Source organism: Numida meleagris, chromosome 4 (genome assembly GCF_002078875.1).
Source record: "Numida meleagris isolate 19003 breed g44 Domestic line chromosome 4, NumMel1.0, whole genome shotgun sequence".
NCBI lineage: Eukaryota > Metazoa > Chordata > Aves > Galliformes > Numididae > Numida > Numida meleagris.
Window position 1 is genome coordinate 87,528,981 of NC_034412.1, and position 23,232 is coordinate 87,552,212.

General features: G+C 39.1%; 1 protein-coding gene across 1 annotated transcript; it reads left to right on the top strand.

Annotated features, from left to right (window-relative positions):
- HTRA3 (HtrA serine peptidase 3) lies at positions 251-22,299 on the top strand. Its single transcript, XM_021395823.1, has 9 exons — positions 251-990; positions 9,581-9,680; positions 11,434-11,656; positions 12,615-12,809; positions 15,490-15,522; positions 16,162-16,276; positions 18,960-19,008; positions 20,398-20,493; positions 21,283-22,299. Exons 1-9 carry the CDS (start codon positions 567-569, stop codon positions 21,446-21,448), a joined length of 1,401 nt encoding a protein of 466 aa, XP_021251498.1. The 5' UTR covers positions 251-566; the 3' UTR covers positions 21,449-22,299.

Below are 23,232 nucleotides of genomic sequence, written 5' to 3' on the forward strand. Positions count from 1 at the left end.
TTTCTACCTCTCTTTTCTGAGAAGTCACAACTTCAGATATACACCCTCACACGTGTATATATAAATATATATACACATATATATATACACCCGCTATCTTGGCGCAGCCTGCTCCCTCACACCTCTGGACGGCTGTACCGGGACTGCCCCTCGGCCTTTCCCCCCAGGGTTGCTAATTCACCAGGCGTCCCCACCCGACAGGAACGAGCCGTCCCTCCCCGCCCGGGGTGGGGCCTGGCGGTGGCGGTGTTCCCGCGGCCGCTGCTGGAGGCGGCGGCGGCCCGGGCTCGTCCCACATATATTCCTGCCGCTCCGCTCGGCCTGGCCTGTCCTCGCTGCGTCCTGCAGCCGCTGGGCCATGGCCGGGCGGCTCAGCGCTGCAAGCTAGTGCCGGTGACCAAGCTGCCCTCCCTCCCGCGGCTTCGTATTCCAGCCTCTGCCTTCACATCTGCCGCTCTCTGCGAGGACTTCCCCACCCGTGCGTGCACTTCTCGACTTTCCCGTCCCTCACTGCACCGCGACTGCACTTTTCCCCTTCCCTCCTCGCACCCCTCCCGCCGCTGAGGATGCGGCTGTCGCTGCTCAGCCCCCTGCTCCTGCTCTGCCTCAGCCGCAGCCGCGGCTCCGCCGAGCTCCCGGCAGCTCGAGCCAAGTGCCCGACCCGCTGCGATGTCTCCAAGTGCCCCAGCCCCAGCTGCCCCAGCGGCTACGTCCCCGACCGCTGCAACTGCTGCCTCATCTGCGCCGCGGGCGAGGGGGACTCTTGTGGCCGCAAGGAAGACCCTCCCTGCGGGGACAGCCTCGACTGCCGCTACCCCATGGGCAAGCGCTTCGCCAAGGGGGTCTGCCAGTGCAAGCTCAGCGCCCAGGTGTGCGGCAGCGACGGGCGCACCTACGACAACATCTGCCAGCTGAAGGCGGTGAGCCGCAAGGCGCTGCAGCACGGTCTGCCCGCCGTCGCCCAGGTGCAGAAGGGAGCCTGCGAATCGGGTAGGAGCATGGCGGGGCCTGCTGCGGGGCGAGGGCTTCCTGGGGCGGGTGGCGTGGGGCGTGCTGGGGAAAGGTGAGGTTTGGGGTGGTTGGGAAGGCTAGGGGCTCCCCCGGGGCAAGGCAGCTCGCCCTGCTGCTGGCATTCGCTGTGGGGTGGGTCGGGGGAATGTGAGGGGCTCAGATCCTCTCTGAACAGCACAGATCCCTCTTCTTGATCCTGTGGTAGAGGGTGGGAAGGTTGCGTCGTGGCAGCATGTCTGTGGATACCTCAGTGTTGCGCTCATTGCACAGCTGTCAGATCAGTGCATCACTGAAATCCTTCGCAGTCACCATCCAGTCCACTTGCCCTGATACTGTCTGCATCACGGTTGTTTTAGAATCATAGAATCATTAAGGTTGAAAAGATATCTAGACCAACCATCGACCTATACCTGTGACCTTTCTAGACCACGTCCCTCAGTGTTGCATCCACCCTATTATTGAAAACTTCAACAGATGGTGACTCCACCACTTCCCTGGGCAGACCGTTCTAATACTTGACCACTGTTTCTGAGAAGTTTTTCCTAATATCCAACCTGAACCTCCCATGGTGCAACTTAAGGCCATTACATCTACCTTACTGTTGTTACCTAGTAAAAGAGGCTGACCCCCACCGCCCTACAACCTCCTTTCATGGAGTAGTAGCAAGCAATGAGGTCTCTCCTGAGCCTCCTCTTCTCCAGACTGAACAATCCAAGGGTTGGCACTTGCTGTTTCATGCTTTTCAGTGACCTTAAGTGCCTGGGCTGCCCTGCAGACTCATTGTGGCACGTCCTACACAGAGCGCAGCCCTGTAAACACAATCAGAGACCTTCCCTGGAGACATTAGCAGAGGTTAATTTTGTTCCCCAGATGGGCATCTCTAGCAAGAAAGTACTGGTTAAGGCTGTGTAGCTCAAACCGCACAGTAAAGGCACCAGGTAGTATATAGACCATGTGAAGCATAGTCTTTTCTCTGTTTTTTTGTTTTTTTGTTTTTTTTTTTTTTTCCCGAGAAATACTATAGTCATAGTCTTGTGGAATTGAAAGGGGAATGGATGCCTACAAATCTTCCTTATGGTTTTAAAATGCACAGTCAAGATCTCAGACAGTCCTTTGTTTTTCAATAGCATACTACGGCCTTTACTTGTCCTAGGCTGCTGTAATAACAAATAACAAATCTGTGAGAACCTCAGGCTGGATGGCATAACATTAAAAAGCTTAGTAACCACCTACATTGGATTTTTTTTGTTGTTGTTGTTACTAAAGTTGGTCACTTCATTGAAGTGTTAACATTTCTAGTTTATTTTCACGTACATCCTTGTATATTATTTTAAGATTGTACTTCTACAACCTTTCAAATACTGTTCCTGGAAAGAAAAATCATGTGTAGCTGGGTTTTAAATCATGTATTAGTGCATCTGTAATGTCAGGTGAACCACTTAACCATTCTACTTATTCATAGATAGCGAACTTATTAAAACTTACTAGGAGAGGTGAAAGGGCTATTGATGGCTTTTAAAACCTTTCTGTGAGTAGGTTTCTTTTCATATATCCACTTTTCCAAGAAAGCAAACTGTGACACAAGGAGGGAGGAGGTCAAATGATATTCCCAAATTTACTTCCTGAGTATCTTGTCAGAGCACAGAATTGCTCCAGGTGCTTGCCCAGAGCTGTGATGATCAGTCTCTCCAGTATTTTGCAGTAATAAATTACTGTTTGCTTGTTCATATACCCCATCAACATCCATTAGCTTTAGTACTCCTAATAGTTGGTTGGAACTGATCCACTCAACATATTTAGAATGTTTAACCAAAATGAGTGAGCTAGCCTGCATCTAGGGGCTTACATACTGTCAGGGGCTTGGTATATATGACATTTTCTTTAAGAAATCCTCCTGAGCCTACTGTTTAATAGGCTTAGGAATTCAGAGCAGTGAGGTAGAAGTAATGCTTTCTTTTTTTTTTTTTTTTTTTTTTTTTCAAGCAACTGTTTTAGTGTTCACTTTATTTTGGCTTTATGTTTTGTTCTGGTAAACCTCAGCTTAGATGAAGCATCTGGTTCTCTGTGAAGTTTTAATTTTTTTTACTCAATTCTACAGCTGCACAAACTGAAGCTCAAAGAAGCTAAGTGTCTTGCCCAAGGTCATACTGAGCTGGTGGTTGAGCCAGGAATAGAACTCAGTTATGGTACTTTTTTTTTTTTTTAAACAATAACATGCAGTGGCCACAATGAGAGGTTTTAGAAGAAAATCAACAGTTCAAAATTACTGTTGAGTGTCTCTATTTTCCCCACTGGTGAAAGAAATCTGGCCTCAGATGACTCAGAGTTTGGAGGCTTAATCTAGTTACAAAGTGAATCCAATTTTACTTAACCATGCATACGTTATAACAATCTTAGGTAATAGTAGCCTTACATAGCATGACTTAGGTCTTTTCAGATCCTTCAGTGGCTCTGAGGAGCAGCTCTAGAAATTTCTGCTTCTGCCACAGAATCATAGAATGGCTTGGGTTGGAAGGGACCTCAAGGAATCATCAAGTTCCAGCCCTCCTGCAGCAGGCAGGGTCACCAACCTCCAGATCTGGTACTAGACCAGGCTGCCCAGGGCCCTAGCCGACCTGGCCTTGAACACCTCCAGGGACGGAGCGTCCACAGCCTCTCTTGGCAGCCTGTTCCAGCACCTCACCTCTCTCTCTGTGAAGAACTTCCCTATGATATCCAGACTAAACCTTCCCTCCTTGAGCTTAAAACCATTCCCCCTTGTCCTATCACTCTCTACCCTTGTAAAAATGTGATTCCTCTCCTTTCTATGATCCCCTTTTAAATACTGGAAGGCTGCAGTGAGATATTCTTCAATATGCTTGTGTCCTGAAAGCAACTACCTATGCCGTTAGCCTTATGCATCTGAACAGACTCATGGACTTATCAAAGACTTATCATAGGTATGGTATGCAGAACTTCTGGATGTATTTAAATCATAGGTTACAAATAACTGTGGTGGTGTTTTTTTTTTTCCACCTGTTCAACTCAAGATATCATACTATATGGTAGTTTACTGAGACAGCTAGCTTTTTCCTTCCTTTTGTCACTTTCTGTCACCAAGTTGTATGGCCCAGTGTGTAAGTAATGGCATAAAGGTTTATGGAGGACAAACTGTAGTCAAAGACCTGTTCCTACAAAGCTGTTTCCCACTGTAGCAAATATAAAATTTGACAATGTCATATATCAGTCTATTAGAATGTCCTCACCCAAAGTATTCATGAGATCACCTGTGGTTTATGGCCAATTCATCTCAGATATTTTCTTACACAGAAGGCTGTTTATGAGCTCTCAATACAGCATTATCAGTACAGTTAATAATTCTTTGCAATGTTACTTTGCTTATGGGTTCTTGGAAGATAGATCAAATGTCAAAAGAAGATTTGGATTTTCTCTCCTAAGAAAAACCAGAAGTCTGATTAGAAAACCTTTGAAAAAAGAAATTCCAGGAAGCAAGTCCCGTTGGCTTTAACTCTGATGTTTTGCAGGGTTCTGCCTTGTATAACTGAAGTCACTGTTGCAGAGTGGACACGATGTAAAGCCTTAACCTTGTCTTGCAAAGATTTGACTGAGAGGAGCCTTGAAGTTCAGTTCCTGGGGAAAAAAAAAAGCAATTGAAAATACAGTTAGCCTAAGGAGAGTAAATACACGTAGTGCTGCCTGGAGCATTTGGAATGTGCAAGTGTATAATGATGAAGATACAGAGGAATAACTAACTGAGCATGTCATTGCTTGCATTTCTGTGAAATTGCCCAGTAAGAGGTAATAAGGTCTCCTACCAGCATTGTTGTCATCAAAGCTTTGCAGCTGCCTCCAGCTGTATTTAGGGAAATGTGTTGAAAGGTATGGGCTGGAAATAAACTCCATTTACATTTCTTTACTGATTGTTTTCCTCATGTCTGAGTTTGTTTTGAGTTCCTGCAGGTGAGGATAAATCTTATACATTGTTTGGTATATATTGAGAGTATAGCACTTTGCTGTTTTCATAAAAGATATCTATCAAGAAAGAGACGTTCTCATAGTGCCTCCAAGTGAGAGTCACTTGGGAAGGAGGAATAACAAGCTTCTGAACTCAGTGAGGTAGTTAAGTACCTTTGCTGGAAGACGTGCTAGTTTTTCTGTCTAGTCATCATGACTGCTGTACTGCACAAGAAAGCCACTTTGGTGTTGGTTCACCAAATTGTTTTCATCTGTTCATGGTAGACATCCATTGTATAAACAAGTTGCCTGAACCATAAAGTGGCATTAAACCCATCAAGGCTTTATGGTCAGTGCACAGCTATGCAACTTGATCTTAATGCTGAATTCATCAGAAAAGCTGCCCATGAACCTAGGTTTCCAGCAGATGTTTCTGTTTTTTAAGTAGAGACTTTATAATCTTTTATTTGTCTTTCATTTATTTCCATGAAAGCACAGTAAGGACAATGTTTATCCCTGGAGATCAGATCTGCCAGGTTGCAGTCTTCCCTTAGACATAATAATTTTGCTGAACATACAGATCCTTTCTGAAGTTGGTTTTAGAAGAGGAATGGGAGAACAGTCTCAAAAGAATGAGTTTCCCAGGCTCACAAATTCCTAATGAATTTAAAATTGTGGCTCTTAATACAATGTATTGTCTTTAAGACAGCATTGAATGTGGTTTGATTAAATTCTACAGTATAAGTTGGCAGATATTCAAAAACTTTCAGTCTTCTGAGATTCTAAATGATTCTAATTTTATTGTCTTCAGAAAGATAATGACAATTCATTTCTGCTGAATTTTATTGAGTTCTTTTTCAAATCCACAGATTAATTGGTGTTGTTCCTGATTTACTGCAGTGTTAATGTGATTGGAGTGGGTTTACTGCCTCTGCAAGAAAGTAAACATAAAGCTATTACATGAACTCATATCCTGTAGGTAACACTGTTATCCAAGTCTTTCTCTGAAAATAAGAGACTCCTACCTGACTGTCACTTAGCTTTAGCCATATAAATCCAATGTAGTTTAAGCCCATAGAATTGGAACTGCGAGATCAAATTTAACAGAACAGACTGAGTGTTTTAAACTCCAGCTTATGCACTTGTACCCAAGTGTGGATTTTAAGTACTCCATGAGAGGTGCTGGAATGAGAGTTCAGATTTGCTGAATCTTGTTGATTTGAGGGTATGGACTGGACAAATCTAGTCCTTCTGATTAAGAAAGCTGCAGAAATGTAAGGACTTGTCCAATGCAAATTTGTTTTTGCTTCAGGTTTGCAACATTTCTTCATGTCTTGGTTATTTTATAGATAGTTAATTGGCTTATATTATATCTTTTTGCCAAGATAAATTAGCTTTGGCTAATGTGAAATGATTCTGAACATGAAGTAACAACATGGAAAATAATGGATGCTATTGAGAGACCTTTGGAAAAACATGCAACAGATCTCAGCAGGTCAATAGGTGAAAAAATATGAAACTCAGAGCTTTTACAGTCGCAGTCCAGCAGAGGTCTGAGAGCTGCATGGAATTGCAAGACAGCAAGAATGTCTGACAGGAGAGAGGAGAATGAAAAAGGCACATTTTATTCTTATGTTTCAGTAAGAACAGTAGCAGAAGCTGTTCTCTACCAGATTATGCAAATTAAAGGATAGACTGAAGGTCTGACACATAGCTTCTTGTCACTTCCGGCTCCCAGAATGGGATTGAAGAGAGGTCAGTTTCTATGCAAGCATCTCAACATTGTAAGTCTGTTTTCACCAGTATTTAGCCCTCACCAGATACTAATAAGGACACCTCATCTCTCATCTGCCCAATAATCTTCGGCAAGACCTTTCTTACAGAGTTTACATGTGATCTTGATCCTCATTTGTTTTAAATTTCCCCTTCCACTAGGGAAGACAGGTTTGGATTCACCGTCAAGTCTGTGTTGCTATCTTCTGATCCCAGCAGCAAGGCTCAGGATTTGTGTTCAGACTGAGAAATACTCTAACAATGATATGGGAAGAAGAGCAACTTTGCTTCAGCTTTACAGTCTTGTCTCTTTTTTTTTTATTGCATTTTATTTTCTTCCACTCTTCCAATATTTATGTTCATCTGCTGCCTATTCAGATTTTCTTTCTGCTTACCCCAAATCATACCCGGAAAGCCACTGCCTCTTGTAATGTTTGCCTTGTGATGGGTCAGGAGCAGTGTGAAGCCAAGCTTTTGGCAGACTTCCTCCTCTGATTTGGCCATGTACAATGCTGTGAGAATTTGGCATGGATGGAAACAATTCAGAACTCAGCAGATGCAAAGTGGTTTAGTTGTCCTTACTCACACAGAGCCACACTGATATACACCAACAGAAAGCCTGCATTCTCAGTACTTTCCCCATACACATTTTTATTCTAGTTCAGCAGCTGAAGGTCTGGCCAACTGATCTTCATAGGTGTGTAGTTATTTCTATTAAGATACACTTGATGATAATGTTGCAGCCTACCAGTGAACACTGCTGTGTATGCAAGCATTTAAAGTCATGTTAGTAGACTTCAAAGGATATACTGCGTAATCAGCCAAGCTTCTTGTGAACTGAAGCTAAGATCAATCTTCAGTGCCCCAGAAAGCAAAATAAATGACAATGTATTGTGCCTACATCTGTCTGACTTCTGTAATTCCTGCTTGTATTGTTTCTTTTAAACCAAGTTCTGAAAGAAGTATATTCAATTGTTTAGAGGGATTTTTCAGAGTGTGTGAGAATGTACATAGAAATAATAGACTGAAACTAGTCCTGCCAAGTTCCATCTGTTTATACCGTATCATATAAATTTAGCTTGCTAAATGTAAGCAGGGTTTCTTTCCCCTTGAAAGTAAATCTCATGTCAAGTAATGGGGAAAAATACTCGCTGGCTTTTATGGAGAAATACCTAGTTGTCTTAATCTGATTTCTTTAATACTTTTTTTCTTCATAGTGGAGTTATGTCTGTTCCAAAAGTTACAAAGCTCTGGTCTTTGCTTCAAGACCTTAAATACTGTGGTGAAAATAACCTTTGAGTTGAGAATTACACAGAATAATATAAGATCTGCTGTGAGCTCATTCTTCAGCATGAGTTGAACTTGTAGCACAAAGCTTCACTTCTGTATAGTTGGTGTCATTTAGACATTAAAAAGCGGAAGTTAAAATGTAGACTCTCTCCCTCTTCACAAAACAGAATTCTAACTCCTGGGCTAAATAGTGTGCTGTTGCACTAGGTTTGAAAAAAAGCAACAAAATGGTATTGCTGTATCCAATTACAGTTTGCCTACTCCCACCCTAGATCCTATAGTTAACTTTGATATTGGAATGTAGTGATATGTCCCCTAGCATATGTTTAAGATACGTGGTGATGAGTTCCCATGTATTAGGTCAGCAGATAAGCATGGCATTCTACCACAAATAGTGTTATTTGTTTGTGATGTTGTGACATTAGAAGCCAGAATGCTTTCTTCCTCTAAGATCTCTATTCCACAGAATTATATTCTGTATTTCTAATTGCTGTGTATAATGTTGCTTAACGTAGTACTGCATGTACCTTTATCAGAAGAACACTTATTATGTAGTAAACCATTGCTGTGTTCAACTGCTTGTGACAGCTTAAATGTGAGCTTTCCAGACTCTTTAGGTGCAAAGGTTCTCATTTACAGCAAGTTTCTAGTGTATCTACTTCAAAAAATCCTAACTTGGCTATAAAAGCAATTCTCAAATGCTGCGGCTACATTACTCAGCACTTGTTACACCACGTCTTGAACACTGCATCCTGTTGGACCTCTCCATACAAGAAAGACTTCAATAAACTGTAGTGAGTTCATCAAAATGCCACCAGGATGGTTGTGGGGACAGGAGCACATGTGCTATAAGAACAAGCTAAGGGAACAGGGCTTGTTCAGCCTGGAGAAGAGGGAGCTTCAGGAGGCCCTAACAGCAGCCTTCTGGTAGTCATGAGGAAGTTACTGAGAAAGCAAACCCAAGCTCTCCACAGCAGCCCGTAGTGGAAGGATGAGAGACCATGGGCATGAGTGAAACATGAATTTCCACAAGAAAGTTCAGACTAGGTATAAGAACTTCTGTCTCATGGGAGTCAGTGGAGCAGTGGGACAAGTTGCCCGCAGAGCCTGTAGAGTCTGCGTCCTTGGGGGTTTTCAAGTTCCAACTAGACAGAGCATTTGAGCAAACTGGTCTACTTTAGTAGCTGATCCAGCTTTGAGCAGGACATTGAACAACAGTCCTCCCAAGATGCTTTCTAACTTGACTTACCTTATGCTCCTATGCATTTTATATAATAATTAATCATTGTCCTGTGAAAATTACTCTGGACAAAGAGACTTCTAAGAAAGTCAAAGAAGTTACAATCAAGTAATACTGCTGTTTAATTTTTTAAGGATCAAGCAAAATACTGGAGAAGGTTTTTAACATATCGTAATGTCTTTAATACCTTTTCCAATATCTAGTTGAAAATCATCTCGTTAGGAGAAACAGATTTCAAATCATCTTTATCTTACCTGCTTGGTAAAAAGAGTATAGTCTTATTAACATATCCAATTCTTTCTGCTAGTATAGGTCACCTACAGTCCAGCAGTCCAAGATACAAATTCAACTTCATAGCAGATGTGGTGGAAAAGATTGCACCTGCAGTTGTGCACATTGAACTTTTCCTCAGGTAAATCTTTAAGTTCTTTGAGTTGTAATTGTATTGTCTATTGTAAAGTCTACAAATATTTTCCTTTCTTCCCTTTACAGTCAAACAGAACGATTTACTGACTTTGATTTTGAGTTTCTAATGTTCACAAAATATTCTGAGACATTACAGTGGACTGATTTACTTGGAGAAGAAAGATCTAAAAATTGTGAAATTGAGATATCACATGAATAGTACAATTACCAGCTTGTGTGTTCTGTTCCTGTTTAGTAGATATGTTGCACTGGTTTTAGAGTCTTTAGAGTGCTCTACATATAAAATAAGTCTGTCTCGTCTTTGGACATGTCTTCATCCTTAATTAAAATAACTAAAATTTGTTGCATATTGGATTATTTTTATTATCTCAGAATTTATTAAAAAAAAAAGGCCAAAAGCAAGCTGAAAAAACATCACCTTGTTGGTTATTCCAACAAATCTAATGTCAGTTGATTTTATTTTGTCAGAAAGAACATTAAGAGGCAGCTTGTTGACTCTTTGTAACCTATCAAAATCCATACATGATTTCTGATGGGAAAAAAATGTGCTTAATTTGCTGTCCAAGAAATACAGCATAACTGAAGCTGAGGTGAGAGTTTTAACACTGAATATTCAAACCAATCTGCTGTCAAAGCAAATTACTACAAATACTATAGATATTCCTTTACCTGTACATCTTTCTACCCAGGATGCTCTAATTTTTTGCATAAGCTTAAGCATTTCCTGGAGAATTTTTATAGGTTGTCTTATTATGCAAAATCAAGATAATCAAGTTTTTTGAAACCTGGACTTCGTGTACGTGGTGATTGGTCTTTTGAGAGAATGTTACAAATGAATATTTTTAGGATCTTTGCATTCTATATCAAGATTTCTTTTTCTTTGTAAGTAAATGTTTGTCCAGCAGCCTGCTGGGTGCTAATTGCAATACTGCCTTCTGCCTGGGATTGACTCCAGTTCTTTAATGCTGAATAGCCCAGAACTTTCAAACAATTTCCTAATAAGGATCACTTCTTGAAAGAAGGAAGAATTTGTGGACTTTTTCTCATCTTCTGCAGCACTTTCTGTTTCCCTAAGAAACCTAGGGTCATTACAGCAATTGTTCACAGAGAAAAGTCATAGTACTCTAAACAGTTTAAAAAGTCCTAACCATCTAAATTGCAGTAAACGTCATTTCCCACCAAATCTACCCATTGTTAGTGTTTTTCATTTCTTTTGTCTTTTACATTCCCAGTCCTTTCAGTCTCCAGACGTATTTTTCTGCCAGTCTACCCATGTGCTTCATGATTTCCTGAGATGGCCACTCTTCGTTTTCTCCTCTGCCTAACTACAAGGTTCCTTCTTTGTTCTTCATCAGCTTTTTTCCCCTTAGAGGATCAGTCCATTTATCAGCTTTACAATTTTCTGTCATCATTTTCTTCTCATATGGAAGAAACAGCTCTTGGGTCAAACAGGCTCCTCCTCCTTCCATTTTTGTCATTTAGCTGTTCTGCAGGAAACCAATAAAGAAATACTTGGAAATCAAAGGAAAAGGACAAAGCTTTCAGGAAAAAATCAGTTTCTATCTCCCTGACTATAATCAGTGTACAGGTTCCAGAAGGAGATGCATAATTTTTTTTTTTTGTGAAGGTGTTTATGTTGGTCATCAAATGCTTTGTTATTGGCTGAAAGGTGGTAAATAATCTCTGATGTAATCTTCTCTGTTTCCCTTATGAGTTACAGTTACTTGCTTCTTGTATAGGCACCCTCTGTTTGGTCGAAATGTCCCACTTTCCAGTGGATCTGGGTTTATTATGTCTGATTCTGGTTTAATCGTGACCAATGCACACGTGGTGTCAAGTACCAATGCTATATCAGGGAGACAACAGTTGAAAGTGCAGCTGCAAAATGGTGATACATATGAAGCAACCATCAGAGACATTGACAAGAAATCTGACATTGCAACAATAAAGATCCACCCTAAGGTGAGTGGTGTAAAGAGCTGAATTAATTAATTTGGTAACCTTATCTAAGTTTAATTTAGTACAGATGTACTGGCTGGAATATATGCTTAAGGACTCCTTAGAAATGTGTCTGGAGATAACAATGTACTGAACAAGCTGTTTTTATAGGCCTGGAAATTTTGTCGTATCTTAGAACTAAAGAACTTTGTCTTCTTTACAGGGGATGGCTATAAGAAAGGGCAGACATTTTAACAAGGTCTGTTGTGATAGGATAAGGGAAAATGGTTTCAAATTAAAAGGGGAGATTTAGATGGGATTTAAGGAAGAAGGTTTTACCAATAAGGGTAGCGAAGCACTGGCACAAGTTCCCCAGGGAGGTGATGGATACTCCATCCCTGAAGACATTCAAGGTCGGGCTGGACAGGGCTCTGAGCAACCTGATCGAGCTGTAGGTGTTCATTGCAGGGAAGTTGGACTAGATGACCTTTAAGGGTCCCTTCTAACTCAAACGATTCTATGAACTGCTAAAAAAGAAAAAGCAGCTCAGCTAACACATGGCCAGGTTCTGCTACTTCTTACCTGAAGACACAGCCCATTTTACTTACTCACTGTAGCTTAGTATCCAGTACGTTTACTGGCAGATAATGTAGGAGAAGTGGCAGGCTTGTTTATTATTTCTAGGAGGAGGAGAGAAGAATGTGCTGGAAAATAGGGTAATCTTGCGTGGAATCTTCCTAGTGTTTTTCTGGATGAAATTGGAAGGTAATGCTGACGGCTGTTTCTGAAGACAGTTTAAGGCAGTAATGTCCTACAGTATACTAATGTTACTTGGCATGACTCTGGGGTCATATTCTAGTGAAATGCATTTATATAATGGAAAGTATATGTTCCTAGCTTCCAGCTAGGTTTTTTTTAAATCTTTCTAGGTGAGTTATTTTCAATATAAACTAATGGTTGCTTTTTTTCTGTTTTATTTAAGAAAAAATTACCCGTGTTGTTACTGGGGCACTCTGCTGATCTAAGACCAGGAGAATTTGTGGTGGCAATTGGAAGCCCATTTGCCCTACAGAACACTGTGACAACAGGTATCGTCAGCACTGCTCAGCGAGATGGCAAAGAACTTGGCTTGCGGGACTCAGATATGGATTACATTCAGACAGATGCTATTATCAATGTAAGTACTAGGTATGCGAGAAGCTGAGCTTCACAGTCCTGGGACCTTGAAATACCCACATATTCAGCAGAGAGATGAATCCACCAAATAAAAGCTGCTTTGTTTGAAATCAGTGATAGGCTCTTATTTTTGTAGAAGACTATGCAGTGCCTGTCAGTTTTGTTCAGGCATTAATGTTGTGAAAGGGATGTTAAATAAAATGGACCTCTATGAGCTTGTTGTCTGCAAAGATGTTACGTGTGACAGCCCCTTCTCATTTTGTAAATCTTGTGCAGTAAGATGTGATTATACAGACCAGCAGTAAATCAACACATTTCTATCTGTGCTTGTTCAGCTGGTCTGGTCCAGCAAGCTGTAGAATACAGCAAAAGTTTCTTTCATCTCCATCCATTAGAACCAGATGGAGCAGTCAAGTTCATACCATCTGCTTGAATTTAATGTTAGGATAGCCAGGTAAGTACTTAAGGAGAGCTTTCTGTTGTTTTCATATTTTTAAGGAGACTTGGGGTTTGTTGTTTTTGTTTTCCCTTTGTGCATCACACACTTCATATGAGAATCTAGATTTAAAATTACGTAAAATTTGAAATCCTGTATAGAGTTAAGCATTCCTCTAGCATTGCACATTCTATAGAAATGCATGAAAATAGACTTCAGAGCAGCTAGAAGAGACTGAAAGTACTTCAGTGAAATCCTTGGATGTGTATGTAACATGTAGTGATTCTAAAAAGAGCACTGCATGCATATCTGAGGTAGAAACTGGCCTGAAACTTTACATCTTAAATCTGCTAGACTTCAAAAGAAAAATGTATTCAGCATTTGTTTGCTGGACCTCAATACCAATTTTCACATCAAAACTCATAATGCTTAGTGTTTTACACATGCAAAGCTGTTGACATACGCTTATCCTCACAGAGCTGTTGAGAGAAATTTTGTGGAAAATAAAACAATATTTTATAAAAACAGGGTAAATACATTTTTGTGCTAAGGTATGGCATAAAAATTTGCTTTTTCAAAAAGTTCCTATAACAATACAGAAGCTGAAGCCCCAAAGACATTGAATTGGAATTAGTTTCTTAATTTGTAAAAAGAAGGTAGTAGAACTTAAGATAAATGTGTTACTTGGGAGCACACTCTGAATTGGTTGCAGAGAAAAATTTAGAACATGAGAATCTTGACTTCACGCCTGTGCACATTCCACAAGATAAAACTGTTTTCTTGCATATGTTTAGGGATTCACTGCCCTCAAAAGATAGTGAGCAAGTTTAGGATAGCAGAGTTTATTGGATGATACTAGAGCAAGTGGAATATTGATGGTAAAGGAGGTAAGGAAAATGACAACACATTTGAGTTGCTTTGCCATATGAAACCACAAAATATGGATGTAGTCACTGGCATAGGGATGCTGTGTACTTAGCTAATGCACTAGTTTTCTCCTGAGAATGGGAGGAGTTTGAGTGCTGGTCTACTCAGAGCATTCCTGTGGCTCAGCCAAGACTTTCCTGTAGGAATGTACATGCAGCTGCCTTCTGAGAAATGCTAGGACAGCAGGAACATGGAGCAGGAGAAAACACAGCCGTAAGTTCCTAAATGGAGCTGTATCGCTTATACCAGAGTTCCTTCCGTAAGTAGATACTTCAAGCAGAGGAAAAGTGAATGAGAGATGATAGGCTGAGGAAGGCTGAAAAGTCAGTCTCAATTCCTTTGTGCGCGAGACAAAAATCAAGTGTGTGGCATCTGATCACTGAAAAGATACAAGAAACTGATCTCTATTTAAACACAAACTTCAAAGAATGTTTTTAGAACTTTAATGTCTGTTTTATTCTTAAGAGAATCTCTAAGTTTTGCCCAGTGCTATCTAAATGTAAACAGTTTATATGGCTCACATTGCCATCACGGATCACTTAGCTTTGGTTTATTTTGAGTGGTAAGTTGCTGCTTTTGGCTGTTCAGTAGATCTACTTGAAAACTCTGGCCTCACTCAAAAACAAACTTGTTGAGCCAACATGAAGATGAACAAGGAATTTCTCAACCTCCCACTTCCTGTAGTCCTGTTCCACGTTTCTTTCAAAGGCCATTAGGTATTAGGTAATTTCAGACTGCTCAGAGCTGCAATTTGTTCTCCCTGGAGGGGTATGCATCTCTGTGGTTACTAAATCAGTCCTTATGTAGTACCTACCTCATAGCAATGCTCTGTGATTAAACTTGCAAAGCACTGTGTTCTTTTCCAGTGGAGGATAAGAGAGACTGACAGTGTTACCAGCCAAAGTGATTAATAGAACTATTTCAAAACTGTGCATATGTTAAATGCACCCCAGTGAAATATAACTTTAAAACATTTCAGAACCTTGTTCTAACAGTATTTAGCAGAATTAAAACACTCATTTTAACTACTTAGTTATTCTTGTTAATTTTAAGGCAGAACTATTTTGAGTGTTAAGCTTCTGCACCTAATTTAAGGCCTGTTACTGGAAAGAAAAAAAGAAATCTAACCATAAGAGGTGTGAACAAATATGGTAGGACCAACTTGTAATCTTCTGCAATCAGAATTGTGTCCTTCAGTGCTGCCTAAGAAATGCCTTGCTCTCTTTCGTTTGCTTACAAACAAAATGCTGCTTCAAGTACAGTTTTCATTTCCTGGAGTGAAGCACCAATTTATTTTTCCCTTATGTCATTTTTACAGTATGGAAACTCTGGAGGACCACTAGTTAATCTGGTAAGTCGAGGTGACTTTTTTTTTTTTAAGAGGTAGCTTGAAATAAGTGGGAAATTTGTCTTCAAAAAGGTTCATAGATTATATCAGCTTCTGGTCATTCAAACTAATGGTGGGCAGATAACCTGAAGCTAACAGAAACAATGCAAATTAGGTTTCAATTCATATATCTTTGAGAAATGTTCTGCTATAGGGTACAGGAAACTTTATGCAGCAATTAGAAAAATATGTTCTGGTAGAAGTTACATTCTTTCACATTCTGAAACCTGGGATACAGGGTGAAGATGAGATCTGGGCAATCTACGTAACTGATTTTAAAACCAGCCATGATTTTGCATTCTGTGAATTCTGGCTGTAGTGACAGATGTGACTCCACCACCTGCTTGGCGGAGGGAGCGTCCTACTGAGTGGTTGGATGGACCTTGGATGAACAAACTGTACTGTAATCTCTCTGATCAACACAGTTAAATGTGAAGAGGGATTGTGAATCAGAGCCCAGATCCTCCCTTAGAAGTAATGTTTATTTCTTGAGTGATTACAATGCTCCAGAATTACTTACGTCAGCTTTTAAAATGAAATGCTAGGCAGCAAGCTGAACCTTGTCACTTAAGAGCATATTAATTGAGTACTGTCTCTCAACAGGATGGTGAAGTGATTGGAATTAACACCTTGAAAGTTACAGCTGGAATTTCCTTTGCTATTCCATCGGACCGCATTACTCAGTTTCTCACAGAGTCACTTGACAAACAAAATAAAGGTAGGTAAAGTCAGCAAGAAACAGTTATGCTGTTATCTGCCAATCATTACCTTAACCTGCCAGTGAAATGCAAAAAGACATGGGTCTGGGGTCCTGCTATTGAAAAACTCAGCATTATTTTACAGTATAGAACACTTTGGACATGAAAACAGAAGACAACTTCACAAAAGCGGGAGTGACATTTCATTATTCTCACCCCTAAAAAGTAGACATTCACAGTAAAAAACTGTGAGGAAGGGCCTCTGCGGACGTAGGTGATCTTCGCTACATTCCTCAAATTAAATTGTTTTCACTTGTTTATTTGGAAAAATAAGCTGATGGAAATATTTGTTAATTATGCATTTCAAGGTAGCTGACATCATCTTGCTTCAGCCAACAAGTCCAAAAAATGGTTTATTTGTGTAGGTTATTAACTGTTCATTCTTGTTGGCTTCTGAGAGAAGCAGCTTGTAATGGTGGTGGTGATTCCCTAGAGAATCAAACTGCTCATTTCAAGACAAGGCAGCGTGATGGCTTATCTAGGGCCATGCCTGCAGGTGGACCCAGTGAAAGTCCACTAGTGGACTTTCAACACCAGTGGAACCAGTCAGTGGGTTCTTGATAGTTGGGGCTAGAAAGTGGATATGTACCATTGAAACAAGCCGCCTTGTTCCCTTAGGCACCCTCAGGCACCTTTGCTTCTACAGAGTGGTGAACCTGCTAACTAATGCTACCTATGCACCTCTTAGAGGGAAAGATTTAAGTTTATCTTGTGATTTTCATGTACTACCTGTTTTTACAACCTTCTCATTACTCTATAATTAAAGGAGAAGGATTCATGCTTACTCTTAGCATTAGTGACTTTTACTGCTTGACATACTCTTGGCACAGGCAATTTTTTTTAACTCATCAAAGATTGTCAGGCAGAAGAGCAGTCATTTAAAGCTCTTGATGCACAGAGGAAGAGAGATTCTAGTAGACCTTTTCATAATATCTGAAATTAAACTTATGTTTTTTAGACCTTCAGCAATAGTTTTCATTTTTTGTTGTATAGGCCTTATTTCTTGCCATAAGGAATTTATGTAAGAAAAATTGTTGGGATGCTTTTATCATGTTTTAATTTGCTTCAACTACATTTCAGTAGTTTCAGTGGGATCCGCCCTTATGGTACAATTAAGTCATAGAAGCAAGTTTAAGGGTATTACCATTTTGCTCTAAATATCACATTGCCTGAAGATAAAATTCCTAAAATCTCTTTCCAGATTAACTCTAGCATATAGGAGATGCTCAGGATATTATTTAATAAGTTTGACCTTTAGTCTCTCAAATCTCAGCAGATAACTGCCAATTTTATATAGGAGGTGCACATTCTTGAAGTCCCATACATGTAATAACTGCAAGTATGCAATCTACTTAAGTATAATTATTATCTAAATATTCTGTGTTTCCTAAGTGTGAGTGACACATAGTAATATCTAATCAGTCTCAAGAAGACAGCTTCATCATTTAGCTGCCTTACATCACAGAAAGAGGGGGGATTATTTTTCATATATCACAGTTACCATGTTCCGCTTTTTAAGATAAAACTGAAAATTTGCATTTATGTATTTGCATTTGTCATGTAGATTTGGGAAGAATTGAGTGTTCATGGCCATGTCCAATGCTTTTGAGACTACAGTTTCAAGTAATTGGACTACTGGCACTCTAATAGCTGATTTTGATCACAGTAGTTTTACTAATACAAGAAAATACAGGAGAGCCAGAAGTTTTCAGGGAAAAGGAGAGATGAGTTACAGACATATGACTGTCCAGAGTGTAGAAAATACCATGTTTTGGTACTCAGCATTTTCACTGACACTAATGGGAGTACTGGACACTTTTAAGATTTAGGACTAATTCTTTTACTTGGGACTATTTTTCTTGGAAAGAACAAAAGTTAGAGGAGACTATATATCTTATTTACAATATTTTTCTTCACACGAGAACATAGAGAAGCTCAAAGAAATTGTTATGCTGGAACAAGTAAGGGGAAATATTGTTTCATACCGGATATAACTACTGAAGCAGTCCAGAAAGTCATCAAACTGCATTTCTTCATAAAACAGCTGTGTAGTATCATGACTCCTAAAAGCTGACTACAGAAATGTGGTTCTCCTCCTGAAGGAGTGAATCTCTACCATTTAAATTTCTGTAGAGTCCTGGGTAAGGCCTATGTGTTTGGTTTTTCTAACTTCTTTTTTTTAACTTTGGAATAGAACTTGGTGTGAGCCTTGTGTTTTTATAAGGCTTTTTCTCTGAAAGTTGGAAATCTTCATTTTTTAAAATCCCGTTTCTACAGTTATAATGAGAATGCAGTATGATTACATTGTCTTGACCAGTTTCAGATGAAATAGCAGTTGATTATGAAATCTTCCATTTACTGAAGTCGTGTGATAACAGCTCATTACATTTTTCCTGAATTTCCTGAGGGAAAAGTCTTACGTAGAATAGATGAGCTTTGCTCTTACTCTCATTGGTAGGGAGCAAGACTGTCATTCCATACACAAAGGTTAAGCAAAATAAATGACCTTGGTGTAGATGTGCATGTTTCATGTTTAGGTTTTTTTATGATACTTCCTGTTTCAGTAGGTATTTGGGTCAACAAAGTAGCTATTTTTGTCCGTGTTTGCCTGAATTTCTTAAACATCTGTTGTATTCTTTTCAGATAGCAAAAAACGTTTCATTGGCATCCGCATGCTGACAATAACACCTGCGTAAGTATCTTAGAGAGGTGATCTGTATGATTGTGCGTAATGTGTGAAACCTGAACGAAATTAGGAATGTACTGAGTAGTAACTTAAGGTACTACTCAGTACTTGACAAGTATGTCTGGAGTGACACCAGGTTTTAGGTGTTGTTTAAACAAGCTGCTGCATACAGGTGACTCTGAGGCTTTGATAGCAATTTTATCAGTGCCAGTAGAGTCCATATGATGTGAGATTTTGTGTCTAACCACTAACTGGAAGGAAAGTAGTTCCCAAAGTTCAAACCTTCATGCTTCCATGTTAATAAAATCTGAATATGGACACCCTCCTCCAGTTCCATATTCTTTTCTTTTTCTTACTGCTTCAAGTCTTGCTGCTACCTGGACTTATGGTGGAATTACAGACGAGGGTTCTAATGCTTGTGTTCATTCCCAGCAGTAGGCATATTTCCAAAGTGGCAGTAGACTACAAAATTCAACAAGACAATTTCCAGCTGGTGTTGTAGTAAAGCCTTCTTTATTTATTGAGTTACTCTTTCAATCCTCCATAAAGGGTCAGATTCTCAGCTGGAATAAATCAGTGGAATAATATTAACATCTCTGGATCACCACCAACAAAGAGAAGTTCTGAATGGTTCTCTGTGTAACTATGTTATGAACATGATGTGAGATTTCACTGGTTTTGTGGTGTCTAATGAAGCAGTGCAAGATGTCTCCAGGCCAATTCTCAGGAAAAGACAAGTTTTCTCAATGTGTTTTAGTCTTTTAATTATATTAGCTTCCTCAATGGAAAAAATAAAATGAAGTGAAACTGTATGCAGACATTTCAGTTTTCTTTCCATTTGAGAGTCCCCAGCTTTTCATGATGGGCAGCAAACTAATTCATCATTAGTTTAAAACTCTCTTTCTAGAAGTGGGCCTTAACCCACACTGTACACAGACCAGAAATGATGTGATCTTTTCATAAATGAGAGGATGTTTTTAGAGTCTCTATTTTGCAGCTGGTTCCTATCTTCTTTATAAAGGCAAGCACAACCAATTTTGTATGTGGGAAAAATTGAGGAAGATGTAGATTCCTTGGAAAACTCACAGTTCCAATCTCCTATATGATGCCTGAAGCTGTCAAAAGCAATAACGCTCTAGATGAAGACAAGAATAGTTTCCAAGATGAAAGAAGTAAAAACATTAGCAAATTTGTAAGTCGTCACCAGTATTAATTCTTTGGGACAGGAATGTCTTTTGTTCTTTTAGCATGTAGGTCAGAGAGTGCTACTATCTCTGTGCTATATCCTTTTTTGATCATGAAAATTTAAGAATAAATATATTAGAGAGTAAATAAGAATTTCTGAAGGCTACTACTTTTGTAGTGATATGAAATGCTTTATATTTCTTCATTTAGCTTGGTGGAAGAATTGAAACACAATAATGCCGATTTTCCTGATGTCAGAAGTGGAATTTACGTACATGAAGTTGTTCCAAATTCACCTTCTCATAGGTATGTAGAGCACATTATTTTCTTCATAAATAAATCTCAAAATAGATACTAGTAGGTAGTACTACTAGTAGGTAGTTCATATTCAAGTATATTTTATAGCAGCCTTGATTTGTATTTAAACAACTTAAAATTGTGCCTTTGGGTTTAAAAAAGAGAAAAACTGTGTGCTAAAATTCTACTCTGGCCTGAATAGTACTCATATAAGACATTGCCTGAACTACTGTCTGAGGCAGTGCTTTAGCTTAGAGGAAGAGACCTTTTTACAGAAAAGTTGGAAAATAAATAACACACTTCTGCAAATTATTTCAGGAATTATTGAGAAGATGCAAAGGAAATAAAAGTGGCTATTCTGGCTTACCTTTGAACAGCAGGAGAAAAATAATTTGCCTATAGTTCAGTTGGTATGCTTTGCTTTTCTTGAAATTTTGGTAGAGTGTTTAATTCCCATGCCTGAAACACATACTATAAAGACATATTCTCGCAAATGGATAGAGCAAGTAAGTCATGCCTAAAAGTTTTTCTGTTTCTCCTTTGCTGTTATTTTGAGCAGGACTGAGGAAAAATTGACAACTTTACCTGTGTTTGCAGTTGTATTTCACTGATGACTTTGTTCTACTACAAGCCTGATTTTGCATGTAGTGGTACTATGGTTTATTCTGTTAGAGTCAGAAGGGTGAAAATCCCCTTTTAATGGAAACCAAAACACATAAAGAATTATTACAACTTCCAAAGAGGTGGTAAATAGTCTTGGTACGTTTTCTTTATTGTCTGTTTTTTCTGTCTTTGCAGAGGAGGTATCCAAGATGGAGATATAATCGTTAAAGTCAATGGGCGTCCTTTGATGACTTCCAGTGACCTTCAAGAGGCTGTGATGAATGAATCACCTCTACTACTTGAAGTTCGAAGAGGAAACGATGACTTACTATTTAACATTGAGCCTGAAATTGTCATGTAAATAGAACTGAGGAAACTCCCACCATAATTAAACACACTTACTCTGGAACACTAGATACCTCCTTTACAGCTACAGTAATTATACTTTGAGTTGACTAATGACAAGGTGGACTAACTTAATTGCCTGATCCATTTCTGTACATAGTAGCTAGAATGAATTCAGTTATGCCATGTATTGCAGAATTAACTTTCAAAGCAAATTAAGACTGATGTTCTGGGGTGGGGGAAGAAAGCAAGCTTTGGGTAGCTGAAGGAAATGGGTTCCACTTCCAGTTTAAGCAGACTTCAGAGCAGGTTTAGTTCTTCATTTGGAGAGACAAAAATACAACTGGAATTGAGGAAATATGCTGACAGAGAAAACTATTCATAGATTAGTCATGCAGAATCATGCTATTGCAATTGAGCTTTTATATATATATATATATATATATAAAACTATATATATATAGTTATATATATATAACTTTTCCAATGTGAAACTAATATTGGCAAAGCTTTTGTTTGTTTTTAGTGCTTGTACGCTACATATCGATGCAGGCAGACTAAATCTGTAAATATTGAACAAAAATGGTATCAGGCTATAGAGTGTTACACCTAGGTCATGCAATTTTGGAATATAGTAAATGATTCTTATAGAATTAATGCCTTATTATATAAAAATCAAAACGATGTGCTGAACAAAGTTAAGTTTGAGAAAGTGCACAGTTGTTTTTTTTATTTGATACAAATTAGTTTTGCATTTTACTGGTAAGCTTTGCTGTAAAATTGTTACACTACTTTTGGCTTGTACTGTGTAAGTTTCTACTGTAAGGAGATTAAAGTTTACACAAATAAAGTGCTAGTGTAAATCTCTTTTTAAAAAAATGTGTTTTCTACCCTCCCTATTATGTCAGACTGGAATAGACTCCCCCAAGAGAGAATTTTATTGCAGAAAATCAGTCCCTGATGCTATAAGGCTCCTATACAGCTCTATGGAATAGTTATTCTGCCCTTATTTAGACTATGTTTAGAAATGTTTTGCACAGAAGTCATTTATTTACACTGTTTTTTTCATATTCATGAATTGTGCTTTGATGTCATTTATAGACTTTCTAGCTGGGATTATGTTATGCTCAATTCTGCCTGCATGTGACAAGAAGCAGAAAGGAAGTACTTTAGCCCTGTTTTACAGCTAGAGCTTACAAGACTTGTAAAATAAACCCAACACAGAAAATGCTAAGGGCTCAATCTAGATCTCCTGGATACCCTAAAGTACACAACCATCTTCTTTCTTTCTTAGTGAAAATTGGTATATAGATAGATTATATTAATCCTAAAAATGAATGCTTTTCTTTTACATCACATCAGTTCCCATGCCCTTAATAGTGCTGTGATATCCTTGCTGTCACTAAAACAAGAGCTGTTTTCACCCCATTAGCAAAAGTGACCTGGTCGTATTTGTTAAGTATTCCCTTTCCAGAAGAATTAAGCCCTTTCCATTGCATTATGATTTTTGCATCCATGTTCACAAAAAACATAATTATGTTCTGGACTTACATCCTAATTGTGGGATGCAGAAGGATGCTTTCATGACTAAATTCAAGCCTATACGTAAATGGGTACTGTGTTAGGATTACCATTTTACAGTTTGTGAAGTTCACTAGGCTGTCTGTATCCATTGATTAACAAGTTAAAGTATGTTACTAATTTTTCAGAGTTTTCACCAAGTGTGTGTTAAAAAGATAACAGAGTAAGTAGCCACTTCTGCGGAGGTTCTTACTGTAGGAAAAGCTGTATGGCTTCTAG